Below are 27,403 nucleotides of genomic sequence, written 5' to 3'. Positions count from 1 at the left end.
GCCGAGATACCGGCACACGAACCGTCTCCCAAAACCCCACGGGGCGGAAAAGTGGAAGTGAATGCGTGCAGGCGGCGAGCCAAGAGCGCGACACGGCCAGGCAGGGAGAGGCGACGGCGGGCGCGGTCGGCTGGGGCCGGATTCTACTGTGGGGCGAGGGGCGGTGTCCGCTGGGTGCCGGGGTAGGGCCGGGCCGGGGGGCGGGCCGCGGATAAACCCCCCGGTCGCCCCGCCTGGGAGGGCGGGATGAGCTCGGGGCTCAGGTAGCGGCAGGAGCTCCGCGGGAAGTCTCTACCGCCCTCATGGAGATTCGGCTTCTCCTCGGAGCGCTGCTGTGTGCCTGGCTGCCCTCGGGTGAGTGTCCCGCCGGCCGGGGAACGGCATAGCATAGCATGGAATAATAGCATCGGAGGGCGGGTAGGGCAGTCCTGGTCATCACTAACCTGGCCATCACTAACCTTCTGCCGTTGCCTTCCAGCCCTTCCGTGGGGTGCTCGGGCTCCGCTCCCGGCCGACAGGGACCTGCCACTCCCCAGGTAAGAGCCGGCCGGGTACAGCCGGGCTCTGTCCGGGCTGGTTGGGTGAATGCGCTGCCCGGGCCAAGCCAACCCAACCCTGCTCTTTTCTCCCCCTTCAGCCGAGGCAGCATCGCGGGACCCGGGAGCAGGGGTGGCCTGGGCGCGGCGGGGCAGGTGAGGATGCGGGCCGGGCTGAGGAGCGGCGGGCGGGCACCGCGGGGCCGGGCAGGCACCTCATTGGGGAGACCGGGCCGCTGGGATGCGCAGCTTCCCGCTGGGCAGACCCCGGACACAGGGCATCCACCACATTGCATCTGGGGCTCATGAGGCTGATGAGCTCAGGTGGTGCGAGGTTTCCCTACGCCGCTGCCCGGGGAGACCCCTCTGAGAGGTGCTGGCGGTGCGGGACAGAGGGATGGGCGTGCTGGTTGTCATCAGGATAATGCGCTTCTCTTGTCTTGTCTCAATAATATATCTGTATGTTGCTGTGATACCGTCGGTGTTTTGGGTGGCTGTTCTACCCTTAATGGTTCTTCAGGATTGCCCTCGAGTGTGTTTTTTATCCCAGCCACGAGGACTATCAATCCTGAAAGAAAGTTTAGTGTTAAAGCAGCAAGAGAAGATTGTATGACTACCTTGTTCAAGAAGTTGTGTTGTACAAAACATCCTTGCTCGAGGAAAAGCTGAGGTGTGGTCTGGCTCATCAGCAACAATTGCTTTGTGGGAGCTTTTTGCTTCTCGATAGAGGTAAACGAGCTGGCAATGTCGGGTCACTACAGCTCAGCACTCAGGTTTTTGGATGTGGTTTATCTTGGCAACTCGACTGTGTCACTCATGGCACGCTGCTGAAACGTAATTAGGGTGTGTGGCTCTCACTCCCTTGTTCGAGGGCGGGAAAAGGGAGGATTGCTTTGTAGTTGTTGTTCGTGGCTCCTCGGAGGGAGTCACCTTTTTCTCTGCTTTCTCCCTCCTCTTTCTGAGAAAAGCTTAGCAAAGAAAAAATGTCACATAACTGCAAACAGTAACCAAATCAAGCACCAGTAATAGTGAATATTCCTGGATTTAGGTTCTCCCACCAAGTACTCAAGATATAGTAATAATTTTTTTGTTTCTGGGCTAACCTACTGAGCAGAAATCTTCAGCAAGAAGTTTGTTTTGGAAGAAGAGAAAATATTGGAGTCTTGAGTAGAGTATACTTTTTACTTTACAATGGAGTTTTTTTAGAATTTTGTAATAAGCCAATGCAAAGTAATGATCTTTCTAAAAATGATAAATTTACTGATAGACTGGAGAGACTTTCAGGTGTCTTGTTTGTAGCTGCTGATTTCTTTGTTCTTTCTGAAAGGAGTCTGGAATGGCAGTTTATAACACTTCACCTACAACACTGTCCTCTCGGAAAAGGAGAATTCACAGTATGAAATGCGGACCATCCAGTAAGTTATTTATGTTTCTACATAAAGTGACTTCTCTTGTCCCTTTCTTCTGCATTGTTTAATCCTTCTTAGGAAGGACAAAAATCCTAAGATAGCTATTACAGGCCTTAGTGATGATGAGGCTCTACCTTGGTTGGTCTCAAAGGTATCCAGGAGTATGGAAACTTGTCATGGACTTTCACCTAGCTTTAAGTTTACACCTGGTTCTGATTTGATATATTGAAAGATTATTCCTAACTGCAAGCTTTGTACAAAGCGTTTTCAGAAAGAAAATCTTCTCTTATAGTGATATACCTAAAAATGCGGATTGATGTCTAGACACCATTAAATGGCATGTCCTGTGCCTTTTTTGTGCTTGGAGATTGTTTGTTTCTACTGCGGTAACCCGCAGATACTTTTTGTGCGTATGATCTATGGGTTAGCAGTATAAGGTCCTTTTTACCACCAGCTTGCAGTAGTGGGCATTTGCTTGAAGAATGTCCATCTTTGGTTTTTTGATTCATCTTCTTTTACAAAGTGAAGTGGACAGGCTTAAAATATCTTTGCAAAAGGTTAAAGATTTTACCCTTGTGTTAAGTCTGAGAAGGGTCTTTGTCGTGCTTGTCTTTTACAAAGGAGAAGAATGAGGCAAAATAATTCAGAGTAACTTAATCAGTCATGCAAGCCCTCTAGTTTCTCTTCAGTCAGCCTGATTGCATTGGATGTGGGACCTACCTCATAGGGAATAGTCTCAATTTGCATCCCATAGCTTTACAGCCCAAAAGGCAAGATGATGTGTGGAATGGACTCCTAAATTGTGACCAAGGTTGTGTCATCCCCAAAAGCTTTTAGTATCTTTCATACACACTGTTTTCAGAAACTTTTGGGAAGTGTGTAGCTGAACATAGAGGAATGATACAGTAGTTTAGAGACAGGTAATATTCCTTAAATAAAAGTAATTACCTATGAATCTCTCTCCAGTACATGAAAAAAAAAAAATCATAGCTATATTGTGTGTGATAAAATTGCTTTAGAAACCTGGCACTCTATACTAATGAAAATTCTTCTGTTTTTGAGGGTTGCACGATCTTATTGACCAAGAAGTTATGCTTTTTTTTTTTTTTTTTTTTTTTAAATACTAAATAAAGCTGCTTACAAAGAGAAGATATGCAGATCATGCTGGAAAACTTGTTGTCATAATAATTGTTTGTTTCCCTAGGATTAGTCTTTGCCTAGTGAAGGTTTCTTTAATTGGGACTAGTAGGTTTCATTTTTTGCTTCAGGTCTGGAAAAAAACTTCTAAGATGTGTTACTGTCTAAGTGTACAATAAAAACCACACATGTAAACCCTTTGCGAGACTTCTATTAAAGAGCTTTTGTCAAGGGTTTATGTGCAAATTTATTGCGTCTTAAACAGGCCTAATATTTAAGAGATGGAAGAACAAATGTGGAGCTGGGGAGAATAAAATATTTACAGATGTCTCATGCTTAACTTTTCACATGGCTAAGCTTCTAAAGGAGAATGTGGTTATGATGGCAAGAATTAGGTTTTATTGCTCTCTCTGGATGTAATAGTACAAAGTTTTTGTTTTCTTTCTAATTTATATTTCTGTGAGGCAAAATATTCCATGTGGGTTTTCCGTTCCTAATGAACTTGCTTTGGAAAGGGGATGTTGTTGAAGACAAGCCTTAAAAATTATCAGTGATTGCCCCTACTTGAAGACAGATAGAATCAGCGTTATTAAACTCTTTAAAATAGTGGAATACATAGGCTTGGAAGTTTGGAAGTTTCCTTTTTAAATCACAGTAACGTGTGTGGTAAATGGAATCTATTGTTGTCTGTGTGTAAAAGACACATTAAGAAACAAAAGAATAACCTGATCTGTTTTGTACAGTGCTCCTAATACTTAGAAAAATAGTTTTCCTTTTGGTCTCTCCAATTTAAAGAGAGATAGATGCAAGCTGCTATAACTCTGTCCATGGAGTGCAAACATCTGAGGATATATGAAATAATAAACCCTTTTTGTTTAAAAACCTGAACAAATGGAAACCCAAATCAATGACAACACAAACCAAAACAGCGAGGTAACTGCTTTCTACTTAGCAATGTCTCTAAGAAAATGATTCATTGAAATACTTGTAGAACTGTGATTATAAAAGAATTATATTACAGTCAGTTCTTCCCACAATAGAAGTTTTTCTTGCATTCTGTAACTCTATGAAGACGAAGTAATGTATTTTATATGGAACGAGTGCATGACTTTTGCAAGAGATCTCTTAACCTTTGTGTTGTATTAGTCAATTGAAAGCATTTCAGAAAGTGATGTCATGTCTTATCTGTCAATGGAACAAAAAATTTGCTATAGCAGAAGCAAATGCCAAGAGAAAAGTTCTGTTAGACTCTCATAGCCAGGGAACATAGGATTTGAAATGTGTATCAGAAAAATTGCAGTGGACGTGTAGTTTATGTAGCTGTTAAACTTTTAACTTCCTTCCACACAAATCTTATTCATGCAAAATTAAAAAACAACAAAGAAGTGTAAAAAAACCCCAAAGCCTGAAACAGGAAACTCTTGAGCTAAAGCACATTAAGAACTTGGGGCAGGCAAACCAGATTATTTCTGGAAGTATTCAGACTACTACTGAGATTTTTTAACATTCTAAACACTACAAATTTTCTTGTGTTGGATTGCTGTAGCAGGCATGCGTCACAGAAGTCGTAGAAGATACTTGTCCCTTACAATGTGTGCTTGAGAACTGTTTTCAGGAGATGTACCAGAGCAGAAAATATGCAGCTAACTGGAAGGCTCTTGGAATTAAAGGGTTAAAATTGCATCCAACTCATTGGCCTCAGAATCCCGGAGAGGAAAATTTTACATCCTAGAGAAAGGGGGCCCTTAGCCCTGGGCTGTATTGCATCCTGCTGAAGCCTGTATGCCAGGGAAAACCTATGCCACTGCAGGCATGTGCTTTCAAAGACTATGCAGTTGAAGGGTAAAAAAGAATGCAGGAAATAATTGTATTAATTCTCCCACAGCTGAAGGAGCACCTGAAAGCTTGCACCTGGAGAAACGTGCAGTGGAAATTATGCAGAGTTACAAAATATAGACTTTCAAGGATGTTGACTGCAAAAATTTAAATATTACATTTTAAGCATATATTCTACTCTTATGTGTGGCTCTAGATCTAATTTAGGTTTCTTGCAAATTCTTATCCTGATCTGCTTTGTCTTTTCACCTTTCCATTCAAGAATAAAATTTGTTGATTTTTAAATAATTGGTCATTTTAGTACTGTGTTTACCTTCAGACACTTCAACTGAAGTACTCTTCAACTCATTCATAGCTACTTTAAAAATGTGTGATTTTTAAAGAATTCTGAAAAATATAATTCCTGTCTCTTTCTCCAAATTTCTAAAACTGTTTGGGTCAAAGTTGATATCTAGGCAGAATCATAAGAACTGAAGTCATGGGCTGGATCTTTTCTCTCTCTTGTAATACTTTATCACTACAGATCTCTAAATTAATCTTTCATACTTAAATGTTTCTATCCAGGTGAATGTAGTAATGAATACCCTGAAAGGAAACCTGTGTCTACTATTTTGCATTAAGCATTTTTTTTATGCTGTATCTTAAATAATAGAAAAAATAGTAGCACTAAGAAATGCTTCATGTTTTACAGAAAAATACTTGTAGGATGGTACACATCAGGCACGAATCTTCAAGAATTAGTAGCGTTCTGGTGATAATGGTGTATTACTGTGAGGTCAGACCTGAGCTCAAGAATTTGTATTCATGTGATAGTTAAAGCAAAAATCAAGTATTTCAAAATGGGTATTTTCTTGAGTGAAAGTTAAAAAGCTTTAATTTAGATATCTCTTTGATTTAGTATCTTACCTTTTGTGTGGAATATGTAGAGAAGTTTTCTGTGCAGTTACCTCCTTGTGCTCCAAGAGGAGAGCATTTCTTTAGTGACTCTCTCTCACTTCATGCTGAAGGGCTCCACACTATATAAATTATTTTATTCCTAATGAGCATGTTTGATCAGAAGACCAAATTGTGGATGAGCAAGTCAGAACATAGAGTTCAATTTGAACTGAAATAAATTCAAGAGATTTTAAGTATTCATAGCAGAAGAAGTAATGTAAGAAAGCAGACAAAGTTAAGTGTGCATATCAGAGATGCAAAACCACAAAAATATATTGTATCAGTAATAATATTTCAAAATAAATGTGTATTTTGATGAAGAGGCAGGATGCCTTTGAACCACTCTCATGATGCTGCTAAGGTATGTCTCTGTGAAGCTTGGACCCTGCTCTGCAGAACCCCTTGCAGTGATGTGGACTGGATTACTTACTCATCTTGAATGTTGTGAGACCTGTGTAACCGGAGCTCTGGTCTCTGTTCTTTGCTTCTCTAAGATTATGCCCTGTTGACTGTTCAGTTACAATAAAGTGTAATTAGGCTGCAAGTCATGTTCCTCTTGAGCTTTCAACATTCAAGATGAAAAAGTCACACTTTTTCAAAAGCTGTGATAAATAATGGACCCTGCTACTGCTCACAGAAGAATTTAATAGGGGGATGAACTGAAAAGGAGGTCCGTGTGCTCAAGGGACTAAAATAACCCTACCCATGGGGCTGCAGCCTAGTCAGTACTTACGAGGGGTTAAAGTATTTAAGCTGAGAACAACAGAAGAATTCAGACCTGTGTTGCAGGATGATCCCAGGTCTTCACCTCATTTGATAAAGAAGGAATTTGAGGCTGATTGCTTCATTACAGCAATGGTGATCTGAAGGTTCTAGTGGCAACACTGATTAGAAATGCCATTTTTACTTATGTGAGTCAAATCGTGCTGCTTTTCTGCTAGAAAAGTCTCACCAGTTTTCAGTTTCAGATTCCAACCCAGGGCATTCAACTGGCATAGTGTCAGATGGGAAAGGGGAACTGAGGAGTTTTTAACAGGTGTCACTTTTAGATTAATGAAGGACAAAATATCCTTCTGTAAGTTTTCCTAATTTTAACTTTTGGATAGTCTTGGTGTATTTTCCCTTTCTGCAAGTATTAATCTCACATTTCTCTAGGAGAGATAAAGTTTTGATGTGGTCATATGGGTTAGCTTATTTGGAGAGCTCATATTCCTTTAATGACAAAGATTAGAATGAACCCCTTGTTACAGGATATTTATTCTGAATACTTTAGGAAGTATTTCGCTGTTAATGGAGCAGAATGGGATAATTAAAGGAGGCCACATTTACAGTAGTAGAGCACTAAATGTGATCTGAAACACTACTTTCCTCATTACCTGCTTAAGAATAACTACTGTTTGCACACGCAGCTCTTCTATGCAGTGTAAGGAAAGACACTTAACAATGATGTAAAGAGGGATATAAACAAATATAGCAGCTGAGATGATCATACTTTTTTTAGAATCACACACATACAGAAAAAAGAGATCTTCATAAAGAAGAAATGCTCATGATTGAGTAATTTGATTTTTCTGATTCAGGTTTGACTAACACCCTTTCTGTCTAAAAGAGAGCCAGAGAGATCTTACACAGTGACAGCAAGGGTCCCCAGGTCAGCTGACTGTTTGCACAATCTGAACAAATGTGGCTTGGAGCTGGTTACCTGAGCCATGCTTAGAGTGGAATCATTGAACCTGAAACATCAAAAGGGGGCTAGCTTCCTCTACAGCTCAAGTGGAACATGACTTGCAGCCTAATTGCACATTACTCTAACTGGACAGGCAACAGAACATAATCTTAGAGCAGCAAAGAACAGAGACCAGAGCTCTGGTTACACAGGTCTCACAATTCTCAAGGTGAAAGAGATCAATGTCTGCCTCTCTTGACAAGAGGAACAGGCTTTTGCGTTATTGACAAGATTGGTCCCTGTGAGCATGTAAATGAGATGGCTCAGTCAGTGCAGGTAAGGACCTTTCTGCATGGTGCTTGCATTGGTTTTTATTGACCTGATGGCTGGCAGGGAAAGGAGCAGGATAGTTCAGCTTGCAGGCAAAGAAGCATTGCCTTTCAGTTTGTCTGTCTGCCTTGTTCTTTTGAGCATGGCCTTAATTTTTTTTTTTTTTTTTTCTCTTGCTGAAGGGTAAGAGACTGCTTGTTGAAACCAAGGGAATCAAAATTAATTTTTTGGCAATTTAAAAAATTTTCAAACAATTGTTTATTATGCGATTGCAAATGGAAATGATAATGGCTTGAAGTTGAAAGGGAGTAGGTTTAGATAAGATATTAATAAGAAATCATTTACTATAAGGGTGGTGAGATGCTAGAAAGGGTTGCTCAGAGAAGTGTGGATGGCCCATCCTTGGAAGTGTTCAAGGCCAGCTGGGATAGGGCTCTGGGAGACCTCGTCCAGTGGGGTTGGAATGAGATTATCTTTAAGGTCCTTTCCAACCCAAGCTTTTCCAGGATTACTTTTCAGGAATGATGTATTTGTAAAGATAAAGAAAAGAACGCTGAGCCTTCAGTTTGTATCTTTCTGAAACAGTCTCTTTTGACAACTCGTCTGCTTTCTTCAACAGGAGCAATCTCAATTTGTATTCTCAAGTACAAAAACTACTATGATTGCATAATAGTAAGTTACTAAAATTAAAATCCTTTCTTAAACAAACTTTATAGGAGCAAATACTAGTGGAATAAGTAAATAGGTCACAATTTTTAAAGAAAGATTTAATTGTGAAGTTTAAATTTAGTAACAGGAAACTTTGTTTCTGCTTGTGCACATTTTTCTTTAGACTGTGAAAAATTTTGTTTTCGCAATATCAATATTTTGATAGGTATCTTTACGGGGAAAATAGAAATTTAAAAAAGCCCTCCCTCAAGCCCAAACCTGTCGTTGCAAGTCAGGCATTTGTGTCTTTATGGAAAGTGCTTGTGGTTGGTGTAGTTAGAAGCTGTGAGATGGAAGGAGGGCAGGCAGGTCAAGATACCCAGCTGGGATCAGAACATATGTATTTCTAAGGTAGCCTGCTCTCATCCTGGTAGAGTGTGTGATGTGTGTGGATGTAGGTACTGGGCTCCTTTGTGGTGCAGTACTTGTTCACGTCTTCTATTCATTGCTTAGGGGACTGAAAACATGTCAGACTAACAGGTGTCACAAACGTTTTGATTTGGCTTCTCTAAAGGTGCAATAGATTTATTAATCTGGGTGTATAACTTGAGTTGAAGCTTTCACACTGTTTCATTTTTGTGGGACCATTTAAATTCCCCAGGACCCTGTAAGGCTAGGTTAGCAACTCCTGTCATTCTCAGAGTTCCATTCAGTGAAAGAACTGGGTCTTCAGAAAGAAAAATATCAGAATTTATTTTTGACATGCCTTGGTTTTTTCCATGCAGATTCACTTACATGTTTTAATGGAGGTGAATGTGTCTACAGAGAGCTGTGCAACTGCACTCGATTTAACGCAACGGGACCGAGATGCCAGACAGGTGTGTAAAGAGAGAAATCTGACTGGGTTTCTGGGATTGTACTCATTTTCCCACAGCTACAATGACTACTCTCTGCCTAAAGGCTCCCTTCATGCTGTAGCACTTTCTCCCTCCTCTCTTTTATGTCATTATATTTCACAGCATGTCACATGCACTGCCCCATCTCAACTCTTGTTCGTATCAAAAAACCAGGGCTGTGTCCCAAGTGACTCTCCTTTTGTTAGTGTACAACACAGGTGCTGAAAGAGATCATATATGCAGGACATGGGGCCAATATAATTTTGAAACTTTTGATGGACTCTATTATTACTTTTCTGGGAAATCCACGTATGCCCTTGTGAGACACACTGAATTAGATGAACAGAGCTTTTCCATACAGGTAGGGAATGGTACTTCTACATTATTTTTATCTATTGTGGAACATACTAATGATGTATTAATTTTAAGAGATTGAAAATAACTTGAGATCATAATAGGGGGTTGTAAAACTCAATCTAGATGTGATTATAACATGATGTGGTCTACGAGTTGCCACAACATAGAATGTAAGCAGCTGGAATAAAACCGATGTGTGTCCTTCCAAAGTCTGCTTTGTTCACTCAAAGCTGTGAAAAGACCACTCCATGACCATGCTTATGAAAGCACTGCTCAGTTTTTTCCACAAGAGGGGGACCAAACTTCTTGTTCCCATGCTGAGCAGATTTGGGAATTTTCGTTTTGTAACATGTTTATTACAAAGAATTTGATTAAACCGTTGACTTTTGTGATTTTATTTGGCAGGTGAATAATGATCCTGAATGTCATTCTTCTCCTTATTCCTGCAAAAGGTCCATTAGTTTATTCTTTTCTGGAGATGAACAGATAAAGATGAGCAGTGAAGTCACCTACAAAGGATTTGGGTAATTGTAGTCGTGTTTCTAATGGTATAGTTACACTGGAGTTAATATCATGGTACCATTTTGATAACAGAGATGTAAACTGATTCCTTGGTAAGCTGGAAAAGTATCCAGACCACAGCTGCAATAATTACTTTACATTTACAGAGTAGTGTCTGAGAAAGGTGATACCATAATTAATGGTATACGGAATTAAGTATAATCATTGGCATTCATGATTTTTGTTATTTGTTATTTGCAAATTCTTCTGGTTTAGTGAAGTTACTCAATATTTACATCAGAGATTTTCAGTTGTATGAGGAAGGCATCAGCAAGTAATTTATTTTTAATGGTTACATTTTCTAATGTGATACTATTTTTGTTTCTGTGTGTCATGCCAGAGTACAATTGCCTTATGTTATTGGAAACTTACACATCCAGAAACTAGCTGGATACTTCCTGGTCAGGCACCAGTATGCCTTTACCCTGGCTTGGGATGGTACATCTGCAGTGTACATCAAAATGGCACCAGAGTACCTGGGCAAAACCCATGGACTCTGTGGAAACAATAATGCTATTCTGCAGGATGAACTGGAAACTAGTTATGGTGAGTATTTAAGATAATCCCTGTTGTGTAATGTAGTAGTTTTGGGGGGTTTTAGGGTTTGGTTGGTGGTGGGTTTTTTTTGTTTTGTTTTGTTTGTTTTGTTTTGTTTTGTTTTTTTCCCTGTCAAAATAAATGTTACTTTGCTTAGCAATGCCAATTGAATTTAAGATAGGTGACTTTTTGAAATGGAAAATATGATATGGAAATGATTCTGCTAAATGATATTTTGTAAAGAGGACCAATTTCAATGTAGGTGGGGCTCTAGGGAGAAAGATCTTAAAGCTGTCTTATTCAGTTACCTGCAGTGGTATTTGTACTTCAGTTTCCTGGGACCTGAAAGCTAAAATCTGTTTTAAATGTTCACTGCCCTTCTAGAAATTTTGTGGCCCATGAAAGTCTGAGGTATTACTATTGGAAGTAAGTCAATAATTAGTGAATCAAATTAATAAAAATGGTAAAATCCTGTTTGATCTGGCATTTCATATGTGCTAACGCTTTCAGAAATAATCAGTAATCTCTCAGTGTCTACTTCAGACACTTCCAAAAGGCTTGGCTTTCAGTAAATAGTGAGTGAAAACATCTATAAAATGAGTAAGGAAAAAAAAATACAAACCAACAGGAGAAAAAGATCAGATGCCTTGAAAAGTATCCCAAGTGAGGCCATAAAAACATCAGGAAATCATTGCTTTGAGCTGTTTAACTGTTGACTCCTCCTCTTTAACTTGAGGATATTTCTGTAGAGCACTGCTTCAAAGCTCAGAGTGGATGTGGTTTCCTCTGTTGTTAGTGCGCTCCACTCAGTTTCTGAAAGCACCAGTCCTGCACTGTTAACAGTCATTACCTCCACTAATACTTTGCTGACTAAATCAAGTTGTTCATACTAATACCATAATCAAGGGCTCATTTCCTCAGAGACTTTTCCCTCTCCTCTCACCTTTCTCAGTGTCTCCATCCCTTAAAGCTGTGTTTGTAGCACAAGTTGATTCACTGTGCATGAGCTTTATCCACTTGGCTTGGGGAGCAGTAGTAATAAAGATGTGGTAAGATGTGCATTTGTGGATAATCCAAGCAGTATCCAATCCAATCGACATCACGTGTCCCAGGTGAATAAAAATAATAATGATGGATTAGTTTGTTTAACCCTGGTATGGACATTTCTGCTTAAATAAGAGTCACATCCGTATTTGGCTAATTCAGACAATCATTTTGTACCGTTGCAGTGACCTAGGAATGCCTCATCTTTCCTGGGTTTTAGACTCCCTGTTGGGAGCTTTTTATAAAGTAGCAGCATAGACCAGTGTATTATTTATTAGTTTATTTAAGCTTTTTATTAAAGCTTTTCTTTCCTTTATTCCATTGGTGGACTAAGGCAGGCACAGTTGTTCTCACTTAAGTCCCTTCCTTGCCAAATTGCTTGAGTAAGCTGCTTTCTGCCATCCAAAATCCCACTTCTGTAGCTCCTTTTAAAAGTATTTTTTGCTTCTTGAGAGGATCAGCTGATTCACTTAGTAGTAGAGAGGGTTAGATGTTCTCTTCTTGATGTGCTTTGGTTTTTGAAATATTTCCCTGGGAAATCCTATAGAAACACTGCTGTTCTTCTAAGTCACCATATGACTCTGTGTGTGTGTCTTGTCTAGGAAAACTGACAGATGATGTAACAGAATTCGTAGAGAGCTGGCAGGAAAATCCTCCACAAGGAACACATGATTGGGATAAATCTCTTCTCAATGAACCACCGTGCCTGACACAGAGCCACGAATCTCTTCAGGTTTGGATCAACACAAAAGGATTATTGCCACAGCTGGTGATCCCAGTTGGAGAAAGAATTTTACCTAATTTTAATTTTCAATTAATAACTTGACAACTTTTAATGCTTTGAAGGAGACTGGAAATATTTGCATCTTTTTTTGGGAGAGATGAATTGATAAATAAAGATTTGCTGCAGCAAGTCTTCACTTGTCCTCTTATCACCACCCCCCCCCCCCCCCGCCCATTTTCTTCTGTATTTAATTCTTGATATTTTCAAATATTTGGACTGTCTGCATACCCACCAATAGAAGTGTTTGACTATAAAGCTGAATGAGTGGCAAATTGTAAATTACGGGATTCTTCTAGAACTTATCCATAGGAAGTATAGAAAGAAGCAGGGAAGCAAAACAAGAGTTGGAGCACAGCTAATGTTTGAAAAGAGAACTATTTTTGCTTTTTTCCATGTCTTTGTAGTAATTTTTCCTTTTACTTTAATTTTCAGGATGTAACCCTTAAATTAAAGTGCTTTGAAACTAAAGCTGATGCTAGCTATGGTTTATTTCTCTTGCCTTTTACTGTGTAATTTAATTAAAATGGAGGCTTTTTGCAGGTTGTCTTGGCTTAGTTGCAAAATTCTCAGTGCCATTTTTGGGGAAGGGATATGTTTTACTTCTATGACCTTGGATAAAAGATTCAGTGTTATAGAAACTTTGACATGGAGAGCAGTGTGTGGCTAAATACTGCTTCTATTTGGTGAGAGGAAAGTGATTCCTAGATGCAGACAAATGCTTATTCTGATTTTCCACTGCAATCTATTTTATTCTGCTTATGTTTATTTTTGAAAACCATGTTACAACAGCTGTCTCTTTCATTTCAGAGGGCATATGCTCTGTGTAATACCCTGTTACATCCCCCATTTAAACAATGTCATGAGTATGTGAGTCCCCTTTCTTTTATGGCAAGCTGCACAAACGATCTCTGCACGTAAGTGAATGCTTTTGGCTGATTCCAAAGCTATTATAAAAAAGCCGTGGTCCTTCTGTGATAAGAATGAATTATAAATGTTCATTTAACAGATTTGTAGCTTTCTCTGCATGAAAAATTTTATCTAACATTGTTTTGTTATCTTGCTTTTCTCACATGTTCTAGTTTTACTGCTGTGGAATGTTGTGGAGTTGTTCCTGCTTTCTTTGGCATAAGAATGACCAAAGACAGGCCTAGATATTTTCCAGTTGTGTTAGTTTATCTCCCTTGAATATGTCATCTGTTTGATTCTGAATGTGTAACATCCTCGATGCTTTCTGCCATTCTAAAGCCTTCTTGATATGATGAAAAGTCATAGTGGTTGGGTCAGTTTGGCTTCTGTATGGTAATCCATTGAAAAGAGAATATGATAACCATTTGAACTTATGTTAACATTTAATAACTTGCTATATTCCTGGTCTGAGCAGTTTTGACAGTTAAATTAAAAAAAAAAAAAAATTAAGGCAGGTCAGAAGATAATTTCCATTTATTGTACCCTGGTGGCTCACTGGTAGAAATTTTACACTTCCTTCTTGAGAGTTTTCCACAGGATGTTACTCCTTCTGTAAAAATCAAGACCTTTATTGAAGTCTCCTTATACTGCTGTATTTCTGGCTTTTGTGGATTTATTCAGAAAAATAGTGTCAGGTCTCAAATGTATTGATACTTATATTGATAACCTCTCTTCAAGGGTGGCAGAAAGTTTCTATCCTCTTAAGACTTTTAACCTAGCCCAACAGCACAATACCTTAGAGCATTGTGAAAGTAGATTCAAACAGCATGGGTAAATGCAATGCAGGAACATTCATGGAGTTATGTGTGTGTTTGAATGGAGGTACAAAATACCACCTTTTGTTTGTGTAAGGTCAGCAGCTGATGATACAACTTGGTGTCGAGCACTCACTGAGTATGCCAGAGCGTGTGCCCAGGCAGGAAAGCCACTTCATGGATGGCGTGTGCACTTCCAGCCATGTGGTAATGATTGTGCTCTTGTACTTGGAAATGCTGCTTGGTTCTTTGTTTTTTGAAATTTTTGAAATTTTCATAGTTTTACTTCTTTGCATTTCTCCAATTTTGGACTCATATAATTCTTAATGAAGCTATTAAGTGAGTCAAACTAACTTCAGGTCTACATAAATGCAATGGATTTTCTCTTTAATATGTGTAATTTATACTGATTTTTTTAAAGCACTAAGCTTATTGCAATGTGATTCCCTAAGATTATTAACCATCTTTATTTTCACAGAGCTACTCTTTCAAATATTGCCCAAGTCTTCATGGCTCTGTGATATATAAGATGTGTGTCACTAGTGTTAAAAATAAATTTAAATTGCACTTGCATAAGACTTCATCTTTCAAGTCAGATAATATAAGTTTGAAAGAGGTTATCTAATTTGTTCACCAGCCTGGAACACAGGACCAAAACTGTTTTGTCATCCATGACCAAAGATTTCCACTGTGGTTCCAAAAAATCTCTGGTAATGGGTGTCCTGACTGCTTCTGATGATGGTCTGAGAATCTAAATAGTTCTGCTGTGAGAAAGTGTAATTTAGCATTATTCCTTTTTAATGTACCTTTAATGGAGAGAATGCAAATATGTAAATATGTATCAATTCTCTGTGTGCTAGGAAAGCCATTGTTTTATGCAATGTTTATCTAGGGAACAGCTACTTAACTGACATGCCAGAAAATACATACCTGGAGGAAACACGTGAAATCCGTTTAAGCCCTGTGACAGTAGTTCTACACTTTTCATTCCTCTGCCTGTCTCTATATTTCAGTCATTACCTGTGCTGAACCCTTGACCTACAGTGAATGCATCAACTGCTGCCCTGTTTCATGTCATCAACAGTCCCAATGCATTGGCAGTGAGCTTCACTGTGTTGATGGCTGCTACTGCCCAGATGGTGAGTTTGGCTTCTCGATTACATACCTGATTCCATGCAACATTCACATTGTTCCTCCCCAAGTTTACATCCTTCTGTGACCGGACTAGATTAAAAGCAGGAGCTCTTTTAAACTGTGTGGGTAGCTGACCTTGTTTTCCTTACTGACAAGATCCTTTTCCTCCCTATAAAAGGTAGGAATAGGTTTCAGCTCGGATCCATGTTCTAGCTGTAGAGCTACGCAATTTCAGTGAAAAACGGGTTTTGCTCTGCTGTTAAGGGCAGACATCCTCCTGATTGTGGTGGTTGCTGATTGTTTTTTGTTGGTATGGGGAGGATTATTTTGGTGGCTTGGGATTTTCCTGTTTTACTTTTTTTTCCTGGTTAGGATGCTCAGAAAAACTCAATACCATTATATAAATAAAACTCATTCCTGTGGCCAGAAACAGGTTTTGATACTGAGGTTTGTAGGCTGTTGTATGATTCTGGCAAGCAAGGTATTTAGCAGTGTGGTCTGTAACAAAACTTTGCCCTCATCACCAAAATAGATATTGATATCCAGTTTTCTCCTAGTTATTGGCTTCTGTTGTGTAAAGAATTCTATCTAAAAGAGGACAAAGAAAGTTATGCCATGGATCTCCAAATCCTGCCTCTTAAATGTACCCTGATTATTTATAAGTTTAATCATATTTGTCATAAATTATGCCTTTTATGGTTTGGTTAAGCCTTTTTTATTCTTGTCCTCTGGTCAGCATAGAATAATAAGAATTGTAGTAATAAGAGAAAAAAGGGAAAAAAAATCAGTAAAATGAGGACCATAGAGGAAGAGACTTGTAAATGTGTTAAAAAAATAAGCCAAAGGTACTCAAAGCAGCATGGGCATGTATGTGGCTTCTACTCCCTCTCACCCAGTAATTGAATATTTGTTATTTGCACTATGTTTACTGTATCTCAAGAAATTTAGTGACTTGATCCCTGAAATATAATTTTTTAAATATAATTCAAATGCACTTCCTTTGGTGAAAATTACTAATAAATATTCTAAAGATTCATCATACATGAATGACCATTGGTGTTGTTCTTGAATATAATTGTTAGTGCTCAGTCAGCCATTTTCATGGATGTTTCACTTTTGTCTTGTTATTTTTGTTTCTTCCAGGCTTAATTTATGAAAATGAATTGTGTGTCAAGCCTATGGACTGTCCTTGTGACTACCATGGAAGTTTCTTTAAAATGGGTTCAGTGGTTTATGAAGAATGTAATAACTGGTGAGTAATTTTTCTTATTACGTTGTGACCAAATCCTTTAATGATCATAAGAAACAGTTTCTTCAAGGCCTATTTTAGAAATTGGATAAACCTGATAAGTACTCACTGTTTCTACATAAAAAAAATCGTTTTGTCTTGGCTTGAAAAGACAGGTGTCTGCTAGGGAGAGGTGAGGCCGCTCTAGGAATGGGGAACTCCAATGCCTTCCCTCCAAGTTATTATAATTTGGAAGATGAAAAAGGCTTTTTCAGTCAGAGCTACGGGGAAAGAATAATAGGAATAACAGTCCTTTACTAGTAAATATAACAGGACAAACAAACAACAACAGCAATAATAATAATAATAAAACAGAACCAAGGACCCCGAGGGGCTTTGTCTCACAAGTCCCGGGCAGAATGATCCCTTGGGACCCCGAGAGCACCGAGCCGAAACGGTGGAAAAACTCCAAGGCTGATGACTGGAAACAGTGGGTTGTCCCAGCAGGCGGGAGGCGGGGTGGGGGCGTGTCCCGCAGGCAAAGTGAGCAGGGCTGAAGAAGCCGCGACGGCTGGACCGGGGCTGACCCAGCTCCAGCAGGGCAGGCGAGGGGCTCTGAATTCCCGGGCACTCTGGCAGATGATAGAATTCCCAGGACCGGACCCTCTGTTAATGGTAGACTCCTCACGCAGCCAGCAGTCGCCCAACCGTCCTCCGAGAAGAAGAGACTGCCCTCAGCTCCCGGGGACCACCACTGCCCGCCCCAGCCTTTTCCACCCCCTCAAACTAAGTGATCTACTACCTTTTGTGTGGGTCAAGTACCCCTTAAGCATCAGTATTTAGTCTCTTAGAAACTTATGGGAGGGGGGGAAATTCCACAGGAAAACTTAACCCCCAACAGTTTTGCAATTAAGGAAAAGATAAATTATTAAGTTATTAATGTGGAAGAAGAAAAAATGACAAATATTGCAGATAATACTGTAATATTTAGTGGTGTTTTTTTCACTTTGACCTTTCCCTTAAAAATAAAAAAACTAGAATTCAAAATCTCAACAGGAAAACTATATTGACTTGTCTCCTGTTTGTGTTGTCTCACTTGGACATAAAGAGCCTCATGTAATTGTGACATTAAGCTGCTGTTTTGGAATTTCGAAGTTAATTTTATAAATTGGAAAGAAAAATTTGTAGGAAGAGAGAGTGCCTTTTATTGGATCACCTTAACTGAAGAAAATGGATGAACTTGCAGATGTGCGACTTCTGTTCACCCCAACAATTCTTATCTGTAAAAGTCATAAGATTCAAATTGCTTGTGTTTATTCTTCGCAGTGTTATAAGTCCTTAACTTTTCTAATGGTTATTAAGGAGCTAAAAAAGAAACAATGGTGACACTGGATGCATAGATGAAATTTCACATGATCATGTCCTCATGACAAGCTTCCAGCCATTCTAAAGACAGTGATGACTCTGTTGTACCCTTTTGTAAGACTCAAGACACTTGCTGCTCATTCTATAGAGAAGGAATCCAGGAAGAACAACTGAGGAAGAGCTGTGTATAATTCACAGAATAAAAGTATGAAAACTCTTTGTTTTGATTTCAGCACCTGCATTGGAGGAAAGTGGATCTGTACAAATTTTACATGTCCAGGTATGTGAAATCTTGTATACTTAACTGTTTGAAAACTCAATTCCTACTTCAGTAAATGTTACTTTTAGATATTAATATGACATTTCATTATGTAATTTGCATTTTTATTTCAATCTACACACTAATTTTACTAGCTTATCAGTTAAATGTGGTAATGTTTCTGAAAATCAGTTTTTAAGAGCCACAAATCAAATACCCACAATATAAGGATGGCAGATATTATTGCCTCCTTGTAGGGGTGGAGCAGTTCAGATGGCCTGGCCTGGCATCAGGTAGGAACTCCATAACAAAAGCAAGGACAAGTTTCAGTTACTAAACATGTTCCTAATACCTGGTTGTAATACCAATACATTTTTATAAGTTACAGAATGTATCAAATTGCATTAACTCTACAGCAGTAATAACTGTGGAGAGTACGCTGTATTTGCTACATATCTACATGCACTATTTTTTGTTTTTCAGCTGAATGCTCAGTTTCAGGAGACACCCACTTCATGACCTTTGATGGGCGCAAATATACTTTTCAAGCCACCTGCCAATATATCCTGGCAAAGAGTCGCACGTCTGGAATGTTCACCGTATCCCTGCAAAATGCTCCATGTGGGCAGGTAGGACTTGCAGCCTTCTTGTAATATTTATATCCTGAAGGGTCTGTTAATTGAGGAGGGCAAAAAAGCATTTCAGAAGTAAAGCAAGTGACAAGCCTGGGCATGTGTATGGCTGATACTAAGGGTGCTATTAAAGGTGATTCTAAGGGTGGTCTTATTTTATATTTGAAAGTTTCTGATGCTGTGCACAGGCATCATCAAATATTTTGTCTGCCTTATGTCCATGACCCATTCTTTCCTTTATTTTGTATGTGCATATCTGAGCATGTATTACAAAACTATGTGTGAGGTATGGAACACTGGTAAGGTTTTTGACTAGAGAGTTTATTTTTTTCAGTCTTGATAGGGCTTATAGTTTTCAGAAAGTTATGTCAAGCTAGAACAGATCTTAAAAATACATACATGGTACAGGAAGTGCAGGTGACTAAGCTTAGCTGGTTTCTGGAATCAGGCTTTTCTCGCTGAGTTCTACATGTGCATGTAAGGGCAGGATTTGGCCCACATTTATATTAAAGTCATGATTACCAAGCTGTTGGACTCATAGCTGGAGAAGGAGTTTGTATCTTGGCCAGATTTATGTTCTCCATTGGTCTTCTGTAATAATTTTTATTTAGAAGCAACTGTACAGGCATTTGAAGTGTATATAGCCTTAAATATGACTTTGCTTTAATTCTAGACCATCTCTATATGTGAGGCCCACATTATTATATAATTCACATTAAATCAGGTTTAGTGCCATTGCTTTGTACTTCTGTGGAGGTAACTACATTAGATTTCTTTTGTGTTCTAAATAAATGTATGATTCTATAAGTCCTTTTACATTAAAGATTGAAATCATGCTTCTCTGCAGTTTCATTGTTCATGCACTTAAGATTTCCTTGGGGAAATGAAATGGTTACGTAATGTGATGCTACACTTTCTAAAGGCATGTTTCAGTAGTTGTTTTCTGCATTTTAACCCAATTCTCTGGATGACAGAAAAGACTAAGTAGAAAGTTAGAATAAAGTTGCAGTGACAAGTTTATTAGAATAGAAATTCTTCATTTGCAATCCAGGTAAGAGATAGGAGACAGTGCAGGGATTCTCCTCATCTCAGTGAGAATGAGAGAATTTGGGAGGTAAGAAAAATCACTGAACTGGATAGAGACCAAATATATTTTGAAATTTGATGATCCACAAATAAATGTCTCTTCTGTGGTTGCTAGGAGAAGCATATCAGGATACCAGGTGGGATATGTGACAGGGCATAGAAGTTACCACTATTAAAAAAGTGGATTCCTGGATAGCAAGTAAAAGTGCTGTATAACACTCTAAGTCTTTAGCTCTTTGAGATAGAAGTGTTACAGTGAGAGCTGTGAAATGAAATGTTGGTAAGGACATGCACATTTACGAAACTTCTAGGCTTTAACCTCCATGTGCATTATTCTCGTGATCCTGCTAGTATTTCCAGTTTATAGGAAAATTGAGGCTGTTTCAAGATGTATTTGGTTGTTGTTACAATTCGCCACTTCAAGTGAGTATTTTAGTTAGCTTGGTTTTATTTTAGCAAGTTGGACTGGCTTCATTCTGTGCTAACCTTGGAATCCTGAAGAGCTAATTATGTTAGTACATCTCAATGAAACAAAAAATAGCTGTGAAACAAAACGTAAGCACAGGCATGCATCTGTTCAGTCAGTGTCACAGTCTTAGAATTTTGCAGAGTCCAAGAAGCTTGAGAAAGGTGGTTGTGCATAGTGTAGCTGTGCAATATCATGGAAGAAAAGCAAAGGAAATCCCCCGAGAAACTGGCTAGGCAACTTTTTTATCAGAGGAGAGTTGAGGCCAAAGTAACTTCTTGCAGAGGTCCACAGCAAGGTACCTTGCAGCCTGACCTGTTGAAAAGCCCATCAATAGAGCAAATATCTGCTATGGTAATGGGCAGAGTATGTATGTGTGTGTCACTCCCTTATGTTAGGAACATTTCTCTCTGTGTACAAAACAGACAGAATTGTGCTTTTTGGTTTAATTGTTGTGGGTAATTTTTGTTGAGGAGAGTGATAACCAAACTTAGTTGGCTTTCTGCCGCACTGGTGAGACTGCAAAGTGCCTTGCAGTAACTCTTGCATTCTTCTTCTGCCTGACTTAGTGACTTTGCTTAATGTATCTCTGTGTCCAGGCGGTTTGTAGGTGAAAAAACCCAGGTTCTCTGGACTCTTACTGCATGTCAGGCTTCATACTTCACCTAGACTTTAACAAAGGTAACCTGATCAGTCCCTAATGTAATAGACTATGAACACGAAGAAAAGTTCTAATAGGAATTTATTACATTACAGCAGGCAAAGCAAAGGCAAACACAGCGCTGGACGGCAGGGGAGTCTCGCTCCACTAACTGCCGTGAATTGGCAGGTTTTTCAGTCTTGCTTTTATCTTGCTTCTTTCCTCCGATGATGTATGTGTGACGTGTTGCTAGGAGGGTCTCTTTCTGTCCCTCGGTGGTCGCAGAGATGAAGGCCGTAGTTGTAAGCTGGAATTCCTGAAACTTAAAGCTGATTAAGCAAGTAGAGAGAGAAAACAGAAATGGGCGAAGGTATGTTTGCCTATAAGCTTAGATAGTAACATAGTAACTTCCTGTTATCTTGAGTTATTTGATCTCCAGTGAACAAAAAATAGTTAATGTTTATCACACTAACAAGTATAGATTTTACAGAGGTCTGATTAAAGCATTCTGGATGCTAACATTCAGGTGGATAATCAGAGGCTTATGGGATATGTCCCAGGGCTACATGCTGCTAGCTTAGTTATCAGCATACAGGTGGTAAGAGGGTAGTGAGAACATTTTTTGTAGTATAATGCAAGAATGTGGGACTTCAGTGCAGCTATTCAAGTGTCTAATTATCAGCCAGCTGGTACCACTTGGCAGAAGAGCTGCTTTTCAGTTCCCCAGGCACCCTCCATTATCTTTTTCTCCCATTTATTAAAATTAATGAATTGAAAGGGGAAGCTAAAAGATTTGTTAATGTGGAATCTCATATTTCTTGATGGTTTGAGATTTTACGTGCTTCTTTAAAACAGCCTTATCACTCCCATCTCATTCAAGCAGACAAGAAAATGTGGAAAGAAAATACTTGGGGAGATTTTAGCTTGCTGAATCACAAAGAATCCAGTCATCCTGAGCCTTAGAGTTGGTGACATAAGCAGTCAACAAGTTATTTCAAAACGATGTGAAATTTTGTTTAAGCACTTTCTGGAAGGAGAATCAGTCAAGTGATCAGCACAGCTTAGCCTTATCTGAGTTTCAGGTGACAGCCTCACTGGCTTTGTAGTTTGTATGATGAGAAGGTCTTTTGAACATAGATTTCCGCACTCCCCCCCCCCCCCAAGCATCTAGTGAGAGAAATGGCCATTCCTGTGAAAACAGCTGCCGAAAGCTGGCGGGGGCAGTGCTGTGAAAGAAACAGTCTATCGGAACAGAGAACAATTGTCAGGCAAAATTTCTCCTTCATTTTAAGCCTGAAGGAATAATAAAGCTTTTGTTGATACTGTGTAGTAATGTATATACTATGGAGGGTTGTTTTCTTGGTTCTCCTCTGCTCTTCATGCCACCTGACATTCTTTTATTTTCAGCTTTTTAAAAGACCAACAATATTGTCAATTTGTAGCCATTGTTGCCTAATCGAATGCACAGAAACCTAGTTTCCTAGGAAAGAGGAAAGAGAGCAAGATAAGCTACAAGTGCATGGCTTCACAAGGCAGATGTCTGTCTTCACTGTCATTCCATGAGAGCTGGTTGAGCTGATGAAATATCTCCAGTTATTTTTATAGTTTCCATTTTCAAGTTTCATTTTATCATTTCATCTGCTGGTGAAAGATCACTGTTCCATTATTATCTAGAGAGAGGAAAATTCTGCATGTAGTTTAATCTTTACACACCACTTTGTGTGCTTGTGTCTGTGGTATTTGAAGAGCTGATGGCTGATCTACTCTGCTGCTAGTTCAGCATCTGTTAGAGCCACATGGCGCTGTCCAGAGATCCTTGCAACTCTAGGAATGGTTTTCAACAAGCAGGGCAACATTTGCCCTGTATTAGACAAGTCCCAGTGAAAGTCAGAGAGAGCTGAATGAAAGTGTACATCTTTGAGCATTCTAATTGAGAACATTCTGATCTCTTTACCCTGTGAATGGTGCTATTCACTGTATAATTTTGATGTTCATGCAATTGTCCAGAAGTTATCTTGACTATATCGTTTTCAGTGCCTCTTTCAGCACTGAAGATGCTTAAAATTTTACTGTTTCTTCATTAGTCATGCCTTCACTGGCTGTAGTGGGGCTAAATAATGCAGCCTCCAACACCTCTAGTGGTTTTTCCTTGGCTGCAGAACAGTTCCAGATCTAATCAATGTGGAATTTTCTGCAGAGAGACCTAGACTGCTCTTTGACCAAGTGATTTCAGACATGTCTGTGTAAGTTTTGAATTTGTGCTCAAAATGGTTTAGAACAGAGAGAGATGTTTTTGTTGTGACATTGAGACATTGAAGATGCATAATCAAGAATAAAATGAACAGATAGTGTGACAAGAGAGGACCCAATTTTTGTCATTGTTCTGGAATAGCTCTTAAATAGTTACAAGGTCTTGCAGTGAAGGAGGCTGAACAGAAGAAACAACAGTTGGGTGCTTCCCCCTTTTGTCTATAGATGGCAGGGAATGGACAGTCTCTTAATTTCAACCACACTGAGCCAGTGTAAATAAGTTGGTGTCTCAAGAACATGGTGAAGAGATTTGAGTAGGAGTGTCAGAAACCTAATTTCCTTCTCGATCAATGGGAGGGTAAAATGTAGACTGGGATTGTTATGTCTTTTACCATGTAGCAAGGTCAACGCTGACTTGGGGAAGTTCAAGTCATCTCTTGATCCACCTCTGCCTGATTCTCTTTGATAGAGAATTTCTCTTTTAAAAAAATTAAATATGATCAAATTCATCCTCTTAAGAAAAATCTGTTAATTTGCTGCAATTAATATACATACTTTAATAGGCATTTTTTCCACATTGACATTGGAATTCAAAGTACCTGTAGTTACTCTGGAAAGTGGAAGTCCTGTCCTGAACATTTTGATTGTTACTGACTTCTGTTAATCACCATCCTGACTGTTTCCATGTTACTTAATAGAGGTGCATTTGTTGTAGAATTTCACTTATTAGCTGCTTTTGATACTGTTGACAGTTAAGTTTCACTGAAGAGTGTGGGTGTAAAACAAGTAAATAGGATTGGTCTAGGATTTTTTTTTTTTTTTTTCCAAAGCATGTTTCATCCAGACTGCAATCCAGTAATGTGTTTTTCTATGTGACATTTTGACTTGGACAAGTGAAATGCAAATAAAAATAAGCAATGGTAGCAGCAATAAGCAGTGTAGGTCAGTTGTATGTCACGATATTATATGGTGGCATGATGCTGCCTTTCTTATATAAATATTCATGCACAGAGCTTATGAACATGCTGTACTCTACAACTTCCCTCAGAAAAAATGTACTTAAGTGCTGTTTTAAATAATGATTTACAAGATGTTTGTGTCTTTCATCAGTGTTTGCCTTTATAAAAGAACTTTATATCTTAAAATATGCTTTAGAAAAATCTGGGCATATCAGAACACATTAAAGTACAATTCTGGATTTTGGTGCACTGCTCTGTAGGTAATGCAGCATTGTTAGTGAGCATCAACTCAGCCTCAGTGGGTCTCTAATCAGTATGTCTCATGGATTGTGTGTGTCTTGGTACACTAAGCTGTGTGAGAGTTGTTTAAATTTCTCTTTCCAAATCCCACTTCTGTGCTGTTTGCATAGCAAGTTAGTGTTATTATTAAACACACATGGGAAGTCATTCAAAATACTCTGTTTTGCTTACTTAGCTGTAAAGCTGCATGTTTCATTAGTACACCCTGCTAAGAAGCAGGGTATATCTTAAAATTTTCAATCCGCACTAAGTATAACTTTTCTTGTTTGCTTTGCTCTCACTTGCAGAACCAGGATGGATCATGTATCCAATCTGTCAGCCTTATTCTTAAGCAGGACCCCAAGAGGCAAGTGACTCTGACTCATTCAGGAGATGTTTTGATCTATGACCAGTACAAAATTAACCTGCCTTATGCAGATGGTAAGGAGTAATACATAAGCATATAACTCTTACCAAACACCAGGGTGATATTTCAATGATATTTGTGCCTGTTGTGCTACTGTCAATATTGCTAACATACTCAAGTTAAAAGGCGTATTTTAGTGTTAATCTTATTTCTTATTAAATGCTTTACAAATTATTTTTAATGTACTTTTTACACTAATGATAGGAGTTGTGCAGTAGCTGCATTAGGCTAGTTGTCTATTACGTTCAGGTTTTGTTTCTTTTAACAAGTCCAAATGCCATCCCTCATATTTGCAAGGTTTTTTAGTTCTTCCCTGAAGGGAAATTCTTTCCTCTGATTCTTGAACTGAATCATTTGTTCTCCCATTTTTGTAAATAACTCATGTAAATTTAAGCAGAAATAACCCTACTGCCCCTTAGAGATGAGCTACAGATTTTCAGACAAAAAAAAAATTATTCTCTTTCTTTTTGCTTTGAGTTTTTAAATCAATCTGCCTGAAGGTGTCTGGTAGCCTGCATAGGAATATATGACTCGGAGATTTAATGTTATCTTTAATGAGAGCTTTATGTGCAAATCATGAATACATGTGATGTCTGCAAGGCCTTAGCTCTTTGGGAATTTCATAAAAAAAAGTTTTAACGTAGGAATCATGTTCCTGGTTTTAGGATTAGTTTGTTGACAAAAAATGGTCTGCAATGTTTATATCTTTACATTGGTTTCATTTAGTTTACCTTTGTGGATATTTCAGTCAACTCTCAATGCCTTTTAAAAAAGTCTGGTGAGTCTCATAAGTTTCTTGTTTTGTTCTTAAAGTTTGAATCAGTATAACACTTCATAAGAAATGTTTAGAGGAAAATAGGGCCTTAATAGGAAAAAAACTTAAGTAAAAGTGATATAAACCAACACCAGTGTAATGACACGAAATAAAATGTAAATTTCAAGTGCTTTCCTTTGCTTTTCAACAATCTCTGTTTTTACTTCCCAGAGTTATTTGAAATACGGAAACTCTCCTCTGTATTTCTGCAAGTAGAGACACAGATTGGATTACAGATCCTCTACGACAGAGAAGGACTGAGGCTTTACCTCCAAGTGGATGAACGGTGGAGGGATGACACTGTGGGCCTTTGTGGAACCTTCAATGGAAACACAGAGGATGATTTTTTGTATGCAAAGCTGCAAGATTTCTGTCTGCCAGTATATGAATATTTGTAGCTAGAGTAGTAGATCAAGTGTGTACTGAAGCTGAAAGGATAGATACCAAGAATAATTTATTTTGAAGTTTTTTATTAGTGAGATAGATAATAGGGTTCAGTTTGCTAACAGAAAATCTGTAGCTTCAAGTACAGGATATTAAGCTAGATTTTGCTCAAAATATTTTATTTTAAAATTCTGGTGGAATATATATTATGCACAAGGGCTATTTTACTAGAAGAATGTTGTCCAGGATACAGAGTGGCCTATATAAGGAACTTTCTGCCTCTCTGCAAGACTCTCTCTCTTTCCAGCTCCTATTTTCTCCTGTGGGCCCTAATCTGCTGTCTCTGACAGAGCCTCCATTGTTCAGTGCCTGCAGACCAGCAAGAGGCAACTGGCTGCTGCCTGAGCTTCCTTTCATTGTGATGCAGGGAACGGTAGCCAGGGCTGCCCAAGCACCCATAGTCAAAGCTGCTGTTTGCCTGGTTTCCTTGCAACATATTTCTCACAGACACTGATGAACAAATTGGTTTCCAGTGGATTAAAGAAGCATAATGGAGCTGGGAGAAGAACACAAATTTAGGACACAACAGGATAAAAAAAAAAAGGAAATAATAGAAGAACTTTCTGCTCTCAGAACAGCTGAGATTTTTCTAACTCAAAACTAATTGAAAAATGGAAAGGCTTTCCATTATAGATCCCATTTAAAAAGATGGATACACAAATATACCAGTGGAATTTTGAGCAGTTTCTATGTTACAGATTAAAAAGTATTATCAGATTATTTATAATGAGACTAGGAAATATATAAACAGCACCTCAGTGAAGAGATATTATTTATGTAAAACTACTTAAAATAGTTCTCTGTTTGACAGATAGTTTTGTAGTGTATTGTAGACAAGAGTCTTTGGATTGCTCTCATGCAAATGAGAAGCTGTACAATAGTTTATATTTGTAAAGAAAGCCCTTAAACCTGGGGTCTTACAAATTGTGGTGAAACATGACACAGACTATGGTATCAAGGCATCTTGATATGTACACAAACAACCTGATCCACAGCAAATTTGGGGGACCTGCCAGAGGCAG

The 27,403-nt window shown here is 38.8% G+C and overlaps 1 protein-coding gene across 1 annotated transcript in view; it reads left to right on the top strand.

The window, feature by feature from the left end:
- The first annotated feature begins 253 nt into the window (after nucleotides 1-253).
- The window catches only part of OTOG (otogelin), a 110,267-nt gene continuing 83,117 nt past the window's right edge, over nucleotides 254-27,403 (top strand). The window contains 17 exon segments of the mRNA XM_040066164.2: nucleotides 254-354; nucleotides 479-536; nucleotides 638-692; nucleotides 1,864-1,951; nucleotides 9,284-9,376; nucleotides 9,601-9,755; nucleotides 10,157-10,275; nucleotides 10,653-10,858; nucleotides 12,496-12,626; nucleotides 13,485-13,591; nucleotides 14,496-14,605; nucleotides 15,412-15,537; nucleotides 16,676-16,784; nucleotides 18,359-18,405; nucleotides 18,868-19,013; nucleotides 25,005-25,137; nucleotides 26,109-26,286. Of these exon segments, the coding sequence (XP_039922098.1) occupies nucleotides 303-354; nucleotides 479-536; nucleotides 638-692; nucleotides 1,864-1,951; nucleotides 9,284-9,376; nucleotides 9,601-9,755; nucleotides 10,157-10,275; nucleotides 10,653-10,858; nucleotides 12,496-12,626; nucleotides 13,485-13,591; nucleotides 14,496-14,605; nucleotides 15,412-15,537; nucleotides 16,676-16,784; nucleotides 18,359-18,405; nucleotides 18,868-19,013; nucleotides 25,005-25,137; nucleotides 26,109-26,286 (1,913 nt within the window). The 5' untranslated portion in view covers nucleotides 254-302.

This window comes from Hirundo rustica, chromosome 6 (assembly GCF_015227805.2).
Source record: "Hirundo rustica isolate bHirRus1 chromosome 6, bHirRus1.pri.v3, whole genome shotgun sequence".
NCBI classification, from domain to species: domain Eukaryota; kingdom Metazoa; phylum Chordata; class Aves; order Passeriformes; family Hirundinidae; genus Hirundo; species Hirundo rustica.
The sequence above is the reverse complement of the archived record's forward strand: the minus strand, read 5'-3'. Positions and strand labels throughout refer to the sequence as shown.